The sequence below is a fragment of the Haliotis cracherodii genome, unplaced genomic scaffold (genome assembly GCF_022045235.1).
Source record: "Haliotis cracherodii isolate W230 unplaced genomic scaffold, xgHalCrac1.p SCAF_7, whole genome shotgun sequence".
Lineage (NCBI taxonomy): Eukaryota > Metazoa > Mollusca > Gastropoda > Lepetellida > Haliotidae > Haliotis > Haliotis cracherodii.
The window spans coordinates 57,433,121-57,452,224 of NW_027266330.1; the positions used below are offsets into that span (position 1 = coordinate 57,433,121).

The 19,104-nt window shown below is 40.6% G+C and overlaps 1 protein-coding gene across 2 annotated transcripts in view; it reads left to right on the top strand.

Annotated features, from left to right (window-relative positions):
• LOC139447240 (arrestin red cell-like) overlaps positions 1–19,104 on the top strand; it is a 106,551-nt gene that overhangs the window by 70,906 nt on the left and 16,541 nt on the right. For both annotated transcript variants that reach the window (XM_071228500.1, XM_071228501.1), the window contains exons 5-8: positions 885–944; positions 8,382–8,449; positions 12,918–13,053; positions 14,442–14,526. In XM_071228500.1, the coding sequence (XP_071084601.1) occupies positions 885–944; positions 8,382–8,449; positions 12,918–13,053; positions 14,442–14,526 (349 nt within the window). The remainder of the gene's footprint in view (positions 1–884; positions 945–8,381; positions 8,450–12,917; positions 13,054–14,441; positions 14,527–19,104) is intronic.

Genomic DNA, 19,104 nt, shown 5'->3' on the forward strand with positions numbered 1-19,104 from the left:
GCTTGGTTACCCGATTGAATGTCACGGAATAACCTGCATGTTTATACTACTGTTTACAAACTGAAAAAGTTGGAAGAATGATTTTCCATGACTGTCCATAATTTCTTGTGTATTTCAGCAACTCAAAAGGGATATATTATAGCCTAGTAACAAGTATCGGACAGGTTTTAGTATCATTGACACTTAAACCTTGTATTTTCTCTACTGATCGATTTCTCTAACAACAAATTTGACTTGTAAATGGTTTTAAAAAGCGCCCACTTTTGTCAATTTTGCGATGGGTGCAGTATTGGTTTCATATTTGTTAATACTTGTGTCTACAATATTTATGCAGGGAACATTTTAATGTCAATGCTGACAACTTAAACTTCGCTGTGTTTGTTGACATCTAGACTGGTGTCTATATATGCAGGAGACCGCCTATGTGGTCCAGTGGTAGAGCATGCGCCAAGAGAGCGGAAGGTTGGGGGTTCGATCCCTTGCTGCATCAAACCAAAATATATTGATACATGGTACTTGTTGTTACCCAGACTGGCGCTTTGCATTAAGAGGCTAAAACAAGGACTGGTCGGCTCAGAGTCAGTATACTGTGTGGGGTATTCATGTTAAACTGCAGCATGGTATTTCAGTGGGCTAGCACTATAAATCAGCATCAGTCCGGGCTAGTAAAAAAAAACAACTCGCACACACTTACACACACACACACACACACACACACACACACACACACACACACACACACACACTCACACTCTCACTCACTCACTCACTCACTCACTCACTCACTCACTCACACACTCACACACTCCACTTCACTCCCCATATGATAAAGTGTATTTTCTACATTTATTTTCCGTCCCACTAATGTCCACTTCCTGTTCCAGCTGCCGCCAAATGCTCCAGCCTCCGTCACACTGCAGCCCGCACCAGGGGATACTGGGAAGGTTTGTACTCAACGTTTACTTCCTGTCACTCGGACACCCCGATCAGCACAGACCAAATTGGTTTTCTTGTTTGCCGAGTTTACAGAATTTCTTATCAGTATGACAAAGGGGGAAATGTTTTTCAGTGTTTATGGATTTATGTGAGGTTAATTTCCTTAGAAGTATGTCAGTTAAATTATTCAGGTTTTAAATCAATTTTTAAAATCAGCAATGTCAGCTGTTATATAAGATAAGAAACATTATTGGTCAGGTCATGTCGTAAATATCGGCAATTCTAAGTGTGCTGACCGTATAAACTTCCCTGATGACACTTCTTGAGAAATTTTCAAAATCTGGAGAAACAAACATCAATATATTAAAGAAAGTTTAAACATTTCTGTTCTTTGGTCACAGCACAGTGTATGTAATGATGTTTTTGCTTGAAAATGACGTGTTGGCGGACAATATGATTACTTTCGTTGAAATATCAACTCATTTTTTTTTCACAAGAATAAGATTAAAAAGTTGAAATTACCCTTGTTTGTGGTTTCAGCTTCTGAGAATGTTGTCCATGACTCGCCTCAATCTTTGGTTCTGACGTCTTGGAACCTTGTCTGTTTTTTTTTCTTTTGAACATTTCCTGTTTTGTATAGCAATGTTAATCTTAATATGGTCTTTTTTGTTTGTAAAATTGCCACGTCAAAACTACAAATCAATTTTTTTCAACACTTTTTCAAATTATTATGACCTATTGCTGGTTATTTCTTGTTAATCAATTATGAATATTTCACACTGACATATTAGCCAAAAAACCTGACATAATGACATTTAGATTTGTAAAATAGTATGTAGTTTAGGTTTTTCTATCAGATCCAGTACAAAAAGCCAAATGAGTAATTTGTTTTGGGATTTGTCTTCATCAATTTTTCTACTTTCAGAAAGGCATCATTGTTTGAGTGATGAAATCATTTTCCTACAATATGTTTCTTTTGTCTCATTTATCTCTGCAGTTTATGACTTCCTGTCTCCATCATTCTAGGACGTGTTAACCATTTTTACCAGTCATTTTTCTTTAATACAGTCAGTAGCCAATCATATTTCACCAAGACAGTCACTGCGGATTTAACAGTCCCATCATTCACTAACCAATCAGATTTCTCCAAGACAGTCACTGCGGATTTAACAGTCACATCATTCACTAACCAATCAGATTTCTCCAAGACAGTCACTGCGGATTTAACAGTCACATCATTCACTAACCAATCAGATTTCTCCAAGACAGTCACTGCGGATTTAACAGTCACATCATTCACTAACCAATCAGATTTCTCCAAGACAGTCACTGCGGATTTAACAGTCACATCATTCACTAACCAATCAGATTTCTCCAAGACTGTCACTGCGGATTTAACAGTCACATCATTCACTAACCAATCAGATTTCTCCAAGACAGTCACTGCGGATTTAACAGTCACATCATTCACTAACCAATCAGATTTCTCCAAGACAGTCACTGCGGATTTAACAGTCACATCATTCACTAACCAATCAGATTTCTCCAAGACAGTCACTGCGGATTTAACAGTCACATCATTCACTAACCAATCAGATTTCTCCAAGACAATCACTGCAGAATTAACAATCACATCATTCACTAACCAATCAGATTTCTCCCTCACAGGAGGAGCCTGAACAGAAAGGTGTTAAGAAACCAGAGGTATATAAATGTAGTGACCCCGAATAATCTGAAAATATTCCCCTTGTAATCATTGCTTGTATTTCCCATCTGCTATGACGTATTTCATTTGACCAACAATTATCAAGTTTATATCCAAACCTACCCCATGTACATACACTGTTCCCTTCACAGTTTGCAAGATGGTAAAATGATGGTTTTCATGAATTTCCTCTTAACTAATAAAATAAACGTTATTTGCAGTGATATTGAATACACAGAGAATCATTGTATTACCTTACACGTGTATATAAATGTGCATTAGATACAAATGCTTAAACATTAATATTTGTTGTCAATTATGTTTTTTATCTCACCATTTCCAATACTGCACGGGGGCACGGGTGGCCCAGTCGTCTAAGGCGCCACGATTCGCTGTGCAGAGTTGCGTCCCTTGGGCACGCCAGAAACCTATGATTGTGGGTTCGAATCCCGGTTCGCCCCAGTTATGTTTCCAGGTTTGTCATCACCATACCCGTGCTCGTGGGTTTGACCGAAGTGGTAAACGTCTGAGACCTGCATCACTTCGGGCTTTCCTCCCACATTAAGCTGACACGCCGTGATATAACTGGAATACTGTTAAAAGCGGCGTTAAACCCAACTCACTCACTCACTCACTCACTCACTCCAATACTGCACATTGTTTATGCAGCGTTTTGGCCAGATTGAAGAAGTGTTGTGTATCTACACACTTTCAAGGTCTCTGTGACCAGGTACTAAGTGGCCTAGACATCTATGGCATAGTAATTCACAGTGCAAGATGCATCTGCTGTGCCAGGATCTGCTGATTCAGTTTGAATCCCAGTTTGGCTCTGTTTATGACCCTGGGTCTGTCAGTACCAATGTTTCTCCCGGTAGAATTGACCTTCAGCAACCCATACTTGCCATAAAAGGCTACCACGTTTGTCGTAAGAAGCGACTAACGGGATCGGGTGGTCCGACTCGCTGACTTGGTTGATGCATGTCATTGTATCCCAATTGCGTGGATCGATGCTAATGGAGTCAATCACTGGATTGTCTGGTCCAGGCTTGATTATATACAGACCGCCGTCAAATAGCTGGAATATTGCTGAGTGCGGCGTTAAATAAATAAAAAACAAACAAAAAACATCACTTCGATGTTTGCTCCAGAATATAATAGAGGAGTTAAACACTCACTCACTCACTCCGTCAGTGTTGTATCCCTACACCAACACTTATATATTACTCAACTTTTGATAGGGGTAATCAGATGTGGCATTCTATTTAAGTTGTGTACATTGGGGTGGGGGGTGGGGGGGTCGGGTAGCCTAGTGGTCAAAGCGTTCGCTCGTCACGCCGAAGACCCGGGTTCGATTCCCGACATGGGTAAAATGTGTGAAGCCCATTCTGGTGTCCCCCCGCCGTGATATTGCTGGAATATTGCTAAAAGCTCACTCACTATTTTTGTATACACTGGACATTATGTCTTATGGAAAGATAAAAATATCCCTATCAAAAGTTGAGTAGTACATAAGTGTTTTCACAAACTGCCCCAGAGTATCACAAGTCACTAATAGCTGGTTCCATATACCCGTATTACCACAATATAGCTTATTGAAGGTCAATGTTTGGCTCCGATATTGACTCAAATTTTACATGGTAAACAGCTGGATTTATCACCCGAAACTGGCTCCCACAGGAGATGTCGCTTGGGTGATATTGTAGATATCACTGCAATGAAATTGCATCACAATGCTTTGCAGACCATTGTGACGTCATTCTGCGTAAGAATTGTTCTCGGCAGCCTTTGTTGGTCTCTCCATGGGGATTCTCGGTTAGAATTGTCACTGGTCATAAGAGGGGATGAAATGGATCCAGTGGATAATAATGTTTCCTCATATCCCGCCCGTGAAGATCCGGGGTGGAATAAGTCTTCAGCAACCCATGCCTGCCGTAAAAGGCGACTATGCTTGTCGTAAAAGGAGACTAACGGGATCGGGTGGTCAGGCTCACTGACTTGAATGATGCATGTCATCGATCCCAATTGCGTGGATCGATGCGCATGACGTCAATCAAAGGATTGTCTGGTCCAGACTCGAATATTTACAGACCGCCGTCATATGGCTGGATATTACTAAGTGCGGCATTACACAACAAACAAAACAACCAAACAAGTATAATTTCACTGGATTGTCTGGTCCAGATGTTTTTTAAAAGCTGTCATATAGCTTGAATATTGCTGAGTGCAGCGTTACACAACAAACAAAACTATTAAGAATCTCTTACAGCAATACGAACAATTACAATAGGGCTCTTGCCTTGTAGGAAGGGAGCCTAATAAATCGAACGATTACAATAGGGCTTCCAGCCTTTCGGCTTGGAGCCCTAAATATTAAGAATCTCCTACAGCAATACGAGGCAGTAGGCAGATATGTGAAGCCGGAAGATGTGTGTCTTGTTACAGGACCATGCATAGACGTGTCATATGCCACATATCACGTAGTGTATAAAGGTCTCATATCACATACCCTATGGATCCTGTTAAATCATATGCTGCATAGATTAAGGATATAATGTATCACCTTTCAAAGTCATTGCTTTGTTAGAGGCTCACCCAGTTGTAGGGTGTTTCAGATCAAGCCAGATGTGTAGACAGCCTGGTCGTGTATATGTGGGTTTGTTTATAGCCATGTCTGAACCATGAGATAATGTACTATCTTACTGATAGTCGGTGATATATGATGGCTTATCAAAGACTCCTGAACATGTTCAGCATCAATAAACTGATAAGACTTCTTGGTATCACAGAGTCACATTCTGGGACATTACGGTAAAACAACCAACCATTCACTCTCAGTGATAGGATTGTTTGTTGTAAACAGCCACTCTGTCTGTCTGCACAGGAGCCCCAGTCGTCTAAGGTGCGGCATTTGCTGTGCAGAGTTGTGTCCCTTGGGCAAGCCAGAAACCTATGATTGTGGGTTCGAATCCCGGTTCGCCCCAGTCAGCGCCAAACCCTTGCTCGTGGGTTTCACCGAAGTGGTAAACGTCTGAGACTTTGGGCTTTCCTCCCACATTAGGGTGACACACCGTGATATGGCTGGAATACTGTTAAAAGCGGCGTTAAACCCAACTCACTCACTCACTCACTCTGTCTCTGTGGGGGTTCTGGGTCGGAATAGTCGTCTGTAACTGCATTAAGTGGTTATTGGTTGATGGTTATGATGTGTGACGCTCACTTTGTGTCACTGCTTCTTTCAAGACAGGGGCTATGGGTTAGCCAAGTGGTTAAAACATTTGCTCATCACGCCGAAGATAGAGGTTCAATTCCCCACATGGGTACAATGTGTGAAGCCCATTTCTGGTGTCCCCCGCTGTGGTATTGCTGGAATATTGCTAAAAGTGGAATAAAACCATACTCACTCACTCACTCACTATAATGGGTTGTTCACGCTATCACTCACTGGTTTCCCTGGCTTTGGCTCGATGCTCATGATGTCACTCACTGGTTTCCCTGGCTTTGGCTCGATGCTCATGATGTCACTCACTGGTTTCCCTGGCTCTGGCTCGATGCTCATGATGTCACTCACTGGTTTCCCTGGCTCTGGCTCGATGCTCATGTCACTCACTGGTTTCCCTGGCTCTGACTCGATGCTCATGATGTCACTCACTGGTTTCCCTATCACTGGCTCGATGCTCATGATGTCACTCACTGGTTTCCCTGGCTCTGACTCGATGCTCTTGATGTCACTCACTGGTTTCCCTATCTCTGGCTCGATGCTCATGATGTCACTCACTGGTTTCCCTGGCTCTGACTCGATGCTCATGATGTCACTCACTGGTTTCCCTGGCTCTGGCTCGATGCTCATGATGTCACTCACTGGTTTCTCTGGCTCTGGCTCGATGCTCATGATGTCACTCACTGGTTTCCCTGGCTCTGGCTCAAACTACTTACAGTTGGAACCCATGAAGATGCTTGTAAGAGGCAGTTACGGAATCGGGTGGTCACTCGTTGACTTTGTTGATGCATGTCATCGTGTCCCAATTGCGTGGCTCGATGCTCATGATGTCAATCAAAGGATTGTCTGGCCCAGACTCAATTATTTACAGACCTCCCTCATAAATGTGGAATATTGCTGAGTGTGGAGTTAAAGAACAAACAGACTTACATGTGGTTGTGTAATGTTGTATGGCATATTCAATCAATAACACCTGTTCAAAACCAATCATTAAGTATTTTCAAAGGAATATTGCTACTTCGTTCTTTATTTATCTACCACAATCTGTAGTATAATATTGTGTGGCGTTAAACAACATTTAATCAATAACGCATGTGCATAACCAATCAATTTTATTTTTTTCTACACCAAACTGTTGACATGCTAGAAGATCCAGAGTGACATGCCTGCTTTTAGCAACAATAGACAATCACAAAATCATTCTAAATTATTGCGTTAATACCAGTTGTATCAAAAATGTTAAACCACTGATCATGGGTTTAACCCCAGATTTTAATCCGTAACTATGTTTCTAGGTTTGTCAGCACCATATCCTTACTCATAGGTTTCACCATCATGGCCCAACCCGCGAAGATCCGGGTAGAATAGGTCTTCAGCAACCCATGGTTGCCCTAAAAGGCGACTATTCTTGTCGTAAGAGGCGACTAACTGGATCGGGTTGTCAGGCTTGCTGACTTGGTTGATGCATGTCATCGATCCCAATTGCGATGATCGATGCTCATGATGTCAATCACTGGATTGTCTGGTCCAGACTTGTTTATTTACCGACCACCGTCATATAGCTGGAATATTGCTGAGTGTGGCGTTTAACAACAAACAAACGTGGTCCAACGCCTGAGACATGCTTCACTTTGAGTTTGCTCCCTCATCAAGCTGACCTGCCATGATATAACAGACTGTTCAAAGATGCATGAAAACTCACTCACTCACTCACTCACTCACTCACTCACTCACTCACTCTGATCACCATGCTAAGCTGACAGTGATTCGTTGATTGGTACAGAGAGGTGAAGACAAACCTAAATGTTGTATTTGTAGTCTCTCAGAGATGGTAAGTTCAGAAGAACGCTTTGTCAACTATCTGATATGTATAATTCACGCCATTCACTGAAATACTCCAATATCAGGTAAATTGTATATTGACAGGAAATGTACAGTTGATATCAGTGTTATTACCAATGCATGTTTCTATGAGATGTTCATGTGATATCAGTAGTATTGCCATTGACTCTTGCTGTAAGATATACAGATCACTCGAATGATGATTCTTAGATGATATCCTTCATGTTACCTGTGTATGTTATGTTTGTTTGTTTGTTTGTTGTTTAATGCCGCACTCAGCAATATTCCAGCTATATGACGGCGGTCTGTAAATAACTGAGTCTGGACCAAACAATCCAGAGACCGACATCATGAGCATTGATCCACGCTAATGGGATACCGTGACATGCATCAACCAAGTCAGAGAGTCTGACCACCTAATCCCGCTAGTGTCCTCTTACGGCAAGCATGGGTTGCTGAAGACCTATTCTACCTTTGCGTTATGAAATATCCAGGTGATACCAGTTGCGTTAGTTGTAAAAATACTCAGATGTATATCAGTGCATGGTGATCGATATATTGAAATACCTTGGCAATGTCAGTCATAATTCCAGTGATGATCTGTGATATCATCTCTGATACTCGAATGATATCAGTTAAATGACCTTTGAGGGCATTATCAGTCTTATTCCTCTGTTTCAGCCATGTGGTGTGGACTACGAGATGAAGACATTTGTAGCAGACTCAATCGAGGAGAAGCCCCACAAGAGGTGAATATATACGCTGTATGCCCTGCAGTGGTGAATAGTCATTTTGGAGACATAAATGCGAACAAAGACCACTTACATATTTCGCATTTATTCACACTCGAATTAATTTCAAGATGTATATACTGTATGTCCTGCAGTGGTGAATATCTCAACACTAGATTATCAAAAGATAGGGTCACAATTTGCCATGCAGAGTTGTTTCCCTTAGCCTTGCCAGGATCTGCTTAGTTCAAATCCTAGACGCGCACATGCACACACACACACACACACACACACACCAGTGACATACGAGACTGCTGTGATATAAACAAAGTATTTAATTGTTAGTGTTGAATACTCTGAGTCCATCTGTTATAAAACATGAGGTTAATCGTTTAGTGTTTAAGTTTAAGTGTTTACAGCGGTCTGTAAATATTCGAATCTTGACCAGATAGTCCAGCGATTAACATCATACACATCGGAACTACACAACTGGGATACGATGACATGCATCACGCGATTAGGTTTTAAGCTGATTATTAAAGATTAAAAAATGTGCAAGACCTGTACACTTTGACTTAATAACCCTACACATATTTTCAAAGTGAACCAAAAATTGCTTCCATGATGCAGGTGAAAGACATTAACAGATGTTCCAGGACCAGTTTCATCAGTATTTTGAATTTGTTTCCTTGAATGCAATATGCATCTAAAATGTCAAGTTCAGGGTGCCGTTGTACAAAACAACCTTAGCGCTACGACTGTCGTAAGTCTATGTTAAGCAGATCTCCAGATAAGCTGCGTATCTGCGTGAAATACGCATCAGAAATGCAGAAATACGCAGTAATATAAAATCCAAGCGTATCAAATACGCAACGAACATTACAGATACGCTACAAAAATCAAACTTGTGCGTATCATCAAAATATTGTGAAGTAACCCTACGTATTCGATTAGCAAATCAGCAACTTTTTTTGAAATTATAAACGGGCATTCCGTTAACCTTGCCAAACTCCACGATGACAGTTACATCATGATCATTTGCCATCACACTTTCTTGTTGAAGTATCGTGGTATTTTTTAATCCTATAAAGCTCTCGAACCCACACGACACTAGTTTGCAGGGACTAGATGAATAGTGTTTTTAAATATTTAACTTAAATACCCACATGTTTAAAAACTAGAGGGTAACAGAAATTTGAATACCCAGATAGAATTACTGATACCCAATGATTATAAAATGCATGGGTAAAATACCCACAACACCAAAAGCTTATCTGGAGCTCTGTTAAGGTATGGGAGTTACGTTCACCTTAGCGCTAAGATCACTTTGTACAACGGCACCCAGAACTATAAGCCAATAATTACCAACGAAAGGAGAAGAGTCAGGACCAAGAACTGTCCTGTCAAACTTCAATTACGCTGTGGCTAAATTACACTGTTGATGGTGTTGTCATCGAGGTGTATGGAGTTCTTGGGGCTAAGGTCAGGCTGACCGGTTTATCCAATCAGGTTATTGATCAGGCTGTGGACTCTGTATTTCCGACTGACACCCTCTAGGCTTGTTCCTTGGCACAGGCAGGCTGGTACAGGGTCAAGTGATGCTTTGGGAGCAGATTTACAAACAATGTTGAAAATATATTCTGGTTGAACCTGTGAAAATGTTACTGGGTATTACTGAGAGATGTGTTGAAAATTTCGAGATTATATGTTTTGTGATTTTAAAAAATGATTTCAGAATGTTGTCATAGTCTTGTTTGGGGTTCATCTCATGATAAGTGAGTGAGTGAATGTTGTTTTATGGAGCAATGCTCCAGATGTGTCACAGGATCCTGTTAATAATTAAGTCTCTGTAGGGAGACAAGCATGGGGTGTTGGGACCTATTCTGACCTGGAGACTGTGTAGGGAGACAAGCATGGGGTGTTGGGACCTATTCTGACCTGGAGACTCTATAGGGACACAATCATGGGGTGTTGGGACCTATTCTGACCTGGAGACTGTGTAGGGAGACAAGCATGGGGTGTTGGGACCTATTCTGACCTGGAGACTCTATAGGGACACAATCATGGGGTGTTGGGACCTATTCTGACCTGGAGACTGTGTAGGGAGACAATCATGGGGTGTTGGGACCTATCCTGACCTGGAGACTCTATAGGGAGACAAGCATGGGGTGTTGGGACCTATTCTGACCTGGAGACTGTGTAGGGAGACAATCATGGGGTGTTGGGACCTATCCTGCCCTAGAAACCCTTTGTGAAGACAAGCATGATGTGCTGGAGACCTCTCCTTCCCTGAAACCTCCAGGGGAAAATAAACATATTCCCAGATCCTCACAGGACCAGTAGATGACTTGAACATTGGTCAAGATCTGTGCTTCGTCTCAGGTCATACATTTTATGCATTGAAAGTTTGGAAGAAAATAACATATAGTCCATATCTTAAACTTAATGTACCAATATGGAGGCTGCTTATTGGTCTTAACTATCTACAACATTGTAACCACCTGTTCTGTATCTAGTCACTGATGCAGTAGGCAGAAATACCGTATTTGACGTAATCAGCGCCCAGGGCGCTCACAAAATTAGAAATAGGGGCCTCTTATTAGAATATAATTTTGGTGAGATTAAAAACGAGGTTGTAAGATTGTAAATTTTGTGGTTTATGCTGACAGCCTGAAAAGATACAAAAAAAGAATCTGTGTGTATTATACACGATAGATATATTTTCGAGAATTTAATTGCCCATAATTAAGGGTGCATATAACAAACGAGCGCGTATTATACACGAATAAATAAGTCTTGTGTACATTGATCAATCGGAAGGGGTGCTAATTGGGATTGTTCACTAGCCAATATATTAGCAAATATTGCCGTGGGTGCTTATTAGAGCGGGGTGCTTATTACGTCGAATACGGTAACTCGTATAACATATCTGTGCTTCAATCAGAATGACATGTTTATAGGAGGATTTAGAACCATTTTTGTGCAAGTTACCTTAAATCATCAGAATTGGCCAAAAAATTCATTGGCTCAGAAAGTGCTTGGAAATTTACTGATGGTAATTGAAACATATGTTGTTATTTTCTATTTGTGGCTATTATAAAAATTTCAGCTCAGCTGTTGCCATTTTCTGATTTTACATTTCGAAATCTGATCAATGTTGACGGATGTTTATGTGATGTTTGTGAGCCATGTTTTCCATGCCAAGCCTGAAACTGAATTGTCTACAGCTATGTGGACATCTGACATTTATATGCTTTACACTGTCTATTACAAGTCTTGATATTGACCCATATGATGTTTCATGATGACTTCATTTGGCACTTGTCCAAATACTTTGTGGACTTGCAAGTTTTCATTGGAGCTGCCAGAAGTGAAACAAAAACAAGACAGAATTATGGATTTGATATGATATTAAATTCAGAAATAAACGACAAGTGGGATTTCCTTAACGTACATTAAAACACTGTAGGAAGAATATACCACAGGGGAAGCAGCCTCAAGTGGTTTATTATCCCTACAGTGTTTTATTGTACGATAAATAACAACCACTTGTCATTTATTTCTTATTTTGGATATCAACTTTATGTACAGCCTCTTTAACTTTAACTTAAGGATCTTAATAAAATGTACAAGCTTTAGAAATGGTTACTTTGATTTTAATAATGATGACTCCCTGAATAGAATCCGACCTCGGCAATGTCGGACAAGTCCATTTTATGAACAGGGGTTAAGTTAAGTATTTCCTGCATATTCTCACAATCCTCACGTCGATTACCTGAACCTTATCTCCCAATACCAATTGTCATATCTCTCCCACTTTTGGATGCCATTGCGCTTATCTGCGTACCCCAGCTATATCTATGTGGAACAATTCACCAGATACTTCCCTCTTTAAATAACGTCATCCAATATATGACGTTATCAAGTTGCGAGAGCATATTCGAATCTCCAGATGGAACAATGTTTGATCATTGGATAAACAATGCTTCATTCTTCATTGCTCTTTGCAATTTATTTTTGGGTGAGTTGGGTTTAACGCCGCTTTTAACAGTATTCCAGTTATATCAGGGCGCGTCAGCTTCATGTGGGAGGAAAGCCCAAAGTGATGCAGGTCTCAGACGTTTACCACTTCGGTGAAACCCACGAGCACGGGTATGGTGCTGACAAACGTAGAAACATAATTGGGGCAAACCGGGATTCGAACCCACAATGATAGGTGTCTGGCGTGTCCAAGGGACGCAACCCTGCACAACGAATTGCGGCGCCTTAGACGACTGTGCCACCCGTGCCCCCGTTGATGGGGTAGGTCAGTGGTTAAATCGCTTCTTCATCACACAAAGTCTGGGTTTGTTTCATCACAGGGAAAACCCATTTCCATCCCTGCCGTCATGTTACTGGAGTGTTGCTAAAAGAGGTGTACAACCATACTCAGTCTCGCATTCCAAAAAATGATGTTTCAGAGGGTGTGACTTCTTTCTGTTTTCAGGAATTCAGTTCGTTTAGCGATCCGCAAGTTAACGTACGCTCCTGAGGAGCCGGCGCCGCAGCCAAATGCAGAGGCTGTCAAAGACTTCATGATGAGCCCAGGGAACATTAGACTAGAAGCGTCGCTGGACAAAGAGGTGAGTGAGACCCCCTGTCTTCGTGGAATTAAATGTTTTTGTGAAAGAGTAAAGACAAGGTAGACATATTGACATTTCTTTACTCCTTCGATCCAAACTTTTTTATACAGATGCGATTACCTTTACCAAGCAAGTTGTATGTGTAGGACTAAACACTCCTCTACTGTTTTGGTTGAACTGTTGGTGAGGTGTGGTGAAATGGGGTTTAAAGTCGCATCCAAGATTATTGCATTTATATGGCGACGTGCAATCATGTGTGTGTGGCTGCTTGTACTAGTCCGGACTGATGCCGATTTATAGTGCTAGCACACTGAGATACGATGCCTCAGTTTAACATGAATACCACACTCAGACACAGTATACTGACTCCGAGCCGACCAGTCCTTGTTTTAGCCCCTTAATGCCGAGCGCCAGAGAGGGTAAAAACAAGTACCATCTTTTAACGTCTTTTGGTATGACGCGGCCGGGAATCGAACCTCGGACCTTCCTTTCTCTGGGTGGACGCTAGACCACTAGACCACAGAGGCGGTCGCCAAGCGCCAGATTTTTGGTATGACGCGGCCGGGGACCGAACCCCAGACCTTCCGCTAGCCGGGTGAACACTCTACCACAAGACCACGGAGGCGGTCCCGGGTGAAATTGTAAAACCTCAAGCTCAGGAGAATTCCCTTGGTATATGTGGTTTTAGGTGTCCTGCAATAGGTTTTATACACAAGCAAAAGGAGAGTGGTATAAAATATTACATTAAACCACATTTAGCCTTAGTGATACAATCTTGCCAACATGTTTCAATTTTTTATAAGAATTTAAGCAAATTGAAAACTTTTAGAAAACAACTGTTCCATTGGGGTTAACTGCTGCTATGTCGCATGACCAACTTGATTCAATTTCTTTTTTGCAGTCTAGACAATCAGTCACTCCACAGTTAGAATTATGGATAGTGGCTGTAATTTGCAGTGCAGAGGTGCATTCCTTCTAAACATTAGGGTTGGAATCGCAGGTTTGGCCTGATTATGACGGCATTGTGGTAGCACCACAGAGTGATAATTGTCTAAAACATGCGTTAAATTGGACTTTCCTCCCACCTAATGCTGACATGCCATGAACCTGTGAAGATTGAGGTGATATCAGTCTTTGGCAAACCATGCTTGTTGTAAGAGGCGACTAACAGGATCGGGTGGTCAGGCTTGCTCGCTTGGTTGATGCATGATAATTAATGTGAGTCACTGGATTGTCTGGTCCAGACTTGATTATTTACAGACTGCCGTCATATAACTGGATTATTGCTGAGTGCAAGCAAACAAACATGCCATGATTCAGTTACAATACATTATTGTATTATATGTGTTTTTTTAATGATTTTTGACAGTTTGTTTATTTCCTTTCAGAAATATTACCATGGAGAAGGACTAGCGATCAATGTTTTGGTGGACAATAACACAAGTAAAACTGTCAAGAAAATCAAAATTTCAGGTAAATATTCATTTTGAAGACTTAAGATTAATTTGACGTAAATATTAATATATTTGATAATCATTTCAATGCAGGTATGTTGGGATATACTTGATAATCCTTCAATGCAGTGATGTTGGGATATACTTGATAATCCTTTAATGCATTGATGTTGGGATATACTTGATAATCCTTTAATGCAGTGATGTTGGGATAGACTTGATAATCCTTTAATGCAGTGATGTTTGGATATACTTGATAATCCTTTAATGCAGGTATGTTTGGATATACTTGATAATCCTTCAATGCAGTGATGTTGGGATATACTTGATAATCCTTCAGTGCAGTGATGTTGGGATATACTTGATAATCCTCCAATGCAGTGATGTTGGGATATACTTGATAATCCTCCACTGCAGTGATGTTGGGATATACTTGATAATCCTTCAACGCAGTGGTGTTGGGATATACTTGATAATCCTTTAATGCAGTGATGTTGGTATATGCTTGATAATCCTTCAATGCAGTGCTGATGGGATATACTTGATAATCCTTCAGTGCAGTGGTGTTGGGTTATACTTGATAATCCTTGAGTGCAGTGATGTTGGGATATACTTGATAATCCTTTAATGCAGTGGTGTTGGGATATACTTGATAATCCTTTAATGCAGTGATGTTTGGATAGACTTGATAATCCTTCAATGCAGTGATGTTGGGATATACTTGATAATCCTTTAATGCAGTGATGTTGGGATATACTTGATAATCCTTTAATGCAGTGATGTTGGGATATACTTGATAATCCTTTAATGCATTGATGTTGGGATATACTTGATAATCCTTTAATGCAGTGATGTTGGGATATACTTGATGATCCTTTAATGCAGTGATGTTGGGATATACTTGATAATCCTTTAATGCAGTGATGTTGGGATATACTTGATAATCCTTTAATGCAGTCAAGTTGGGCCTCTATCCCATAATCAGCATTATTAGTACCCATTCCAAATCCCCATGGAAATGCCAAACCACCACCCCTCCATATCAGGTTTGGGGCAGAGTTGCCTACCTTTGGTGTTCCAGAAACCTATGATTGGTGGTTCAAATCCCAGGTTGTCACATTTAGAAGACATTGATGTTGCTCTAGTTCCCTTGTCCACTGTTTCCAGTTGATTGGCTGATGGACTGTATAAGATGTGTTTCTACAGTATATAAGACATTATTGGTTCTCCAGTATTCTACTGGATATGATCTTGATGGGATACTCTAAATGTCTGTGGAATGTGATTGGTTCCCTCAATATCTAAAATATGATTAGTCCTTCCAACACTATCTCAAATATGATTGGTCCTTCCAAAAGTATCTCAATTATAATTGGTTCTTCCCCTGTATATGAAATATGATTGGTCCTTCCAACAGTATCCCAAATATGATTGGTTCTTCCCTCTGTATATGAAATATAATTGGTTCTTCCCTCTGTATATGACATATGATTAGTCCTTCCAACAGTATCCCAAATATGATTGGTTCTTCCCTCTGTATATGAAATATGATTGGTTCTTCCAACAGTATCTGAAATATGATTGGTTCTTCCCCTGTATTTGAAATATGATTGGTCCGTCTAACAGTATCTGAAATATGATTGATTCTTCTCCTATATATGAAATATGATTGGTCCTTCCAACAGCATCTGAAATATGATTGGTCCTTCCAACAGCATCTGAAATATGATTGGTCCTTCCAACAGTATCTGAAATATGATTGGTCCTTCCAACAGTATCTGAAATATGATTGGTCCTTCTGTTAATGAATTATGATTGGTTCTTCTGTTAGCAATTCAATTAATGAGCCTCATTCTCCATGAGACCAATGAGCAGACACATGTGGTCGCTGATGAAGATATGCTGTAAGTTGTCCATCTCTAAACAACACAATGTACAACTTGTTCCTTTCACAATGCAATTCTGTTTCATACGGAAAAAAATATAGTATTAAATTCCACACTCTGAGGAGATTTTTATATACTTAATAAATCAATTTGTAAACGTGACAAATTTAATGAATCAAATTTTAAGGCCTCATTTGAGTTTATTATTGCAATAGGTTTACTCTACTATAATCTCACTTACATGTGCATTTTGTACTTAATTATGTTGATGTGTTTAAGTCAAACAGAATTGCATTATGGGACTCTCACCGAGTATATTTGAATGTCACGGGTGTTTAGTGTCTGGCAGCAAGCCTGTATGTTAACTGTCTATATCTCCTGTGTTGCTGGCCAAGGATCAGTCTGTCTGGACGAGCAACTGTTGCAGCTGTGTTGGAAACAGCTGTTTATGCATGTTGTTTGAACATTGTTATAATATATCCATATTCACTGTTGTATATCAGCTGTAGCACTACAGGTGGGATAATATACATATCACGCATGTTGCAATATGTGCTACAGGTTGCCAGGTAACATTGGATCATTGTAGCGACGTAATCAGAATGGTTACTATTTTTGTTGGGTTTAGCTTCAGATGTGTCATGAGAAAGAATGAAATTGTGACGGATCTCAAATTTAATTCTTTCAATTAGATTCATAAGTCAGCTGTTTTCATTGTTACTACAGCTTCTAAATTATCATTTAGATATATTTCATTGAGAAAGGTCACCTGTGGGTTTTCCAGGTAAGAATGTTGGTCCCCAGCAGCCTATGCTTGTTGCAAGGCGCCTTAATCAGGTGGTCAGGCTTGCTGACTTGGTTGATTATGTGAAGATCTGGGGTAGAATAGATCCTCAGCAACCCAAAAGGCGACTATGCTTGTCGTAAGAGACGACTAACGGGATCGGGTAGTCAGACTCGCTGACTTGAATGATGCATGTCATTGATCCCAATTGCATGGATCGATGCTCATGATGTCAATCACTGGATTGTCTGGTCCAGGCTCGATTATTTACAGACCACCGTCATATAGCTGGAATATTGTTTTATGCAATGTTTTATTCAAGTTAGTTTTCTTTAAATTGTGGACCCCCAGAGATGAGAATGTATTAACGCTACACTCATACACCAGCCATGGCAGTAATGTCAAACCAAATGTCAGTTGGTAATACCAGCCCCAAATGAGATATGTAACATTAGTGTAGATACAGGACCGAAATAGCTTGATGCCATTCAGTGATAATGGTAAGTGGCATGACATGGAGACACTTGACAACGCCTGTGGGAGCGTGGCTACAGAGAGAACCAACAGGCACGATGTAACACAAGGAACGAATGTGTCCACTGAAACCAGATACGACTGGGAGTTGACACGAGACAGCACTGCATGTACACTCGTAACACTACACATCACTAAGATGTAGGTCAAAGATTTTCATGTACTATTATTTATTTGAAATCTATTTCAGACCGTTTTGTGAATGATGGCACTGAAGGAGACCTCCACTTGTTTTCTTGTGACAAGATCAGACTTTATAGGAATCTTCATTTTTCTAGTAGAGTATTTATTGAGGGGAATTTCTGAGTACCTCCCTGATTGAATAAAGTTCCTTGCCTTGGTGCAGCGTCCTAATCAGGCTCGTGGGTTTCGCCAAAGTGGTAAGCTCGCCAGACACCTAGGATTGTTGGTTCGATTCCTGGTTCGTCCCAATTATGTTTCTAGGTTTGTCAGCACCTTACCTGTCCTCATGGGTTTCAGCAAAGTTGTAAACATCTGAGACCTGCATCACTTCAGGCTTTCCTCCACATCAAGCTGACATGCTGTGATATAACTGGAATACTGTCCATTACCCAGTAGTCTCAATATCAGTACTGTCTCACTATCAGTACTGGGTCTGTATCAGTACTATTTCAGTATCAGTACTGTGTTGGTATCAGTACTGTGTTGGTATCAGTACTGTCTCAGTATCAGTATTGGGTCTGTATCAGTACTATTTCAGTATCAGTACTTTCTCGGTATCAGTACTGTTTCAGTATCAGTACTGTGTTGTATCAGTACTGTCTCACTATGAGTACTGTGTTGGTATCAGTACTGTCTCAGTATCAGTATCAGTCAGTGTTGCTCATTCAGTGTGTCATGAGGCACTTTATATGTGAACAGGATCCATGTCAAGCTGAGGCTGTTCTCCCCATGGACAAATCTGTGTATACAGGAATTAAGTCGGAGACATTTTAGATGCCACGGACAAATCCATACGCTGATCTGCAAGGCCAGTTCCAGACATGCAAGTCAAATAGTACCCTGCAGGCCTACAAATTAAACATTTCCCCCTGGTAAACGATGGTGTCTATGTGAAGTTCCACCACGCCTCGCCCATCATCTGACATTTCATTTTGCCTCAAGCATCTGATGTTATAGTACAAATTGATTTTACTGTCCATGCCCTTCAGAGATTGAAAACATCAGTACCAGAATATAATCCGTCTCAAATATCTGCCCAAACCGATTCCACAGGGAGTGATAGGCAAGATAGTATTTAAATGTACATGAATTGATCACTAAAATTCACGATGACACCAGGTGTTCGCAAAAAGGTCGGCTTGTTTGTTTAATGCTGCACTTAGCAATATTACAGCTATATGACGTCAGTCTGTAAATAATCGAGTCTGGA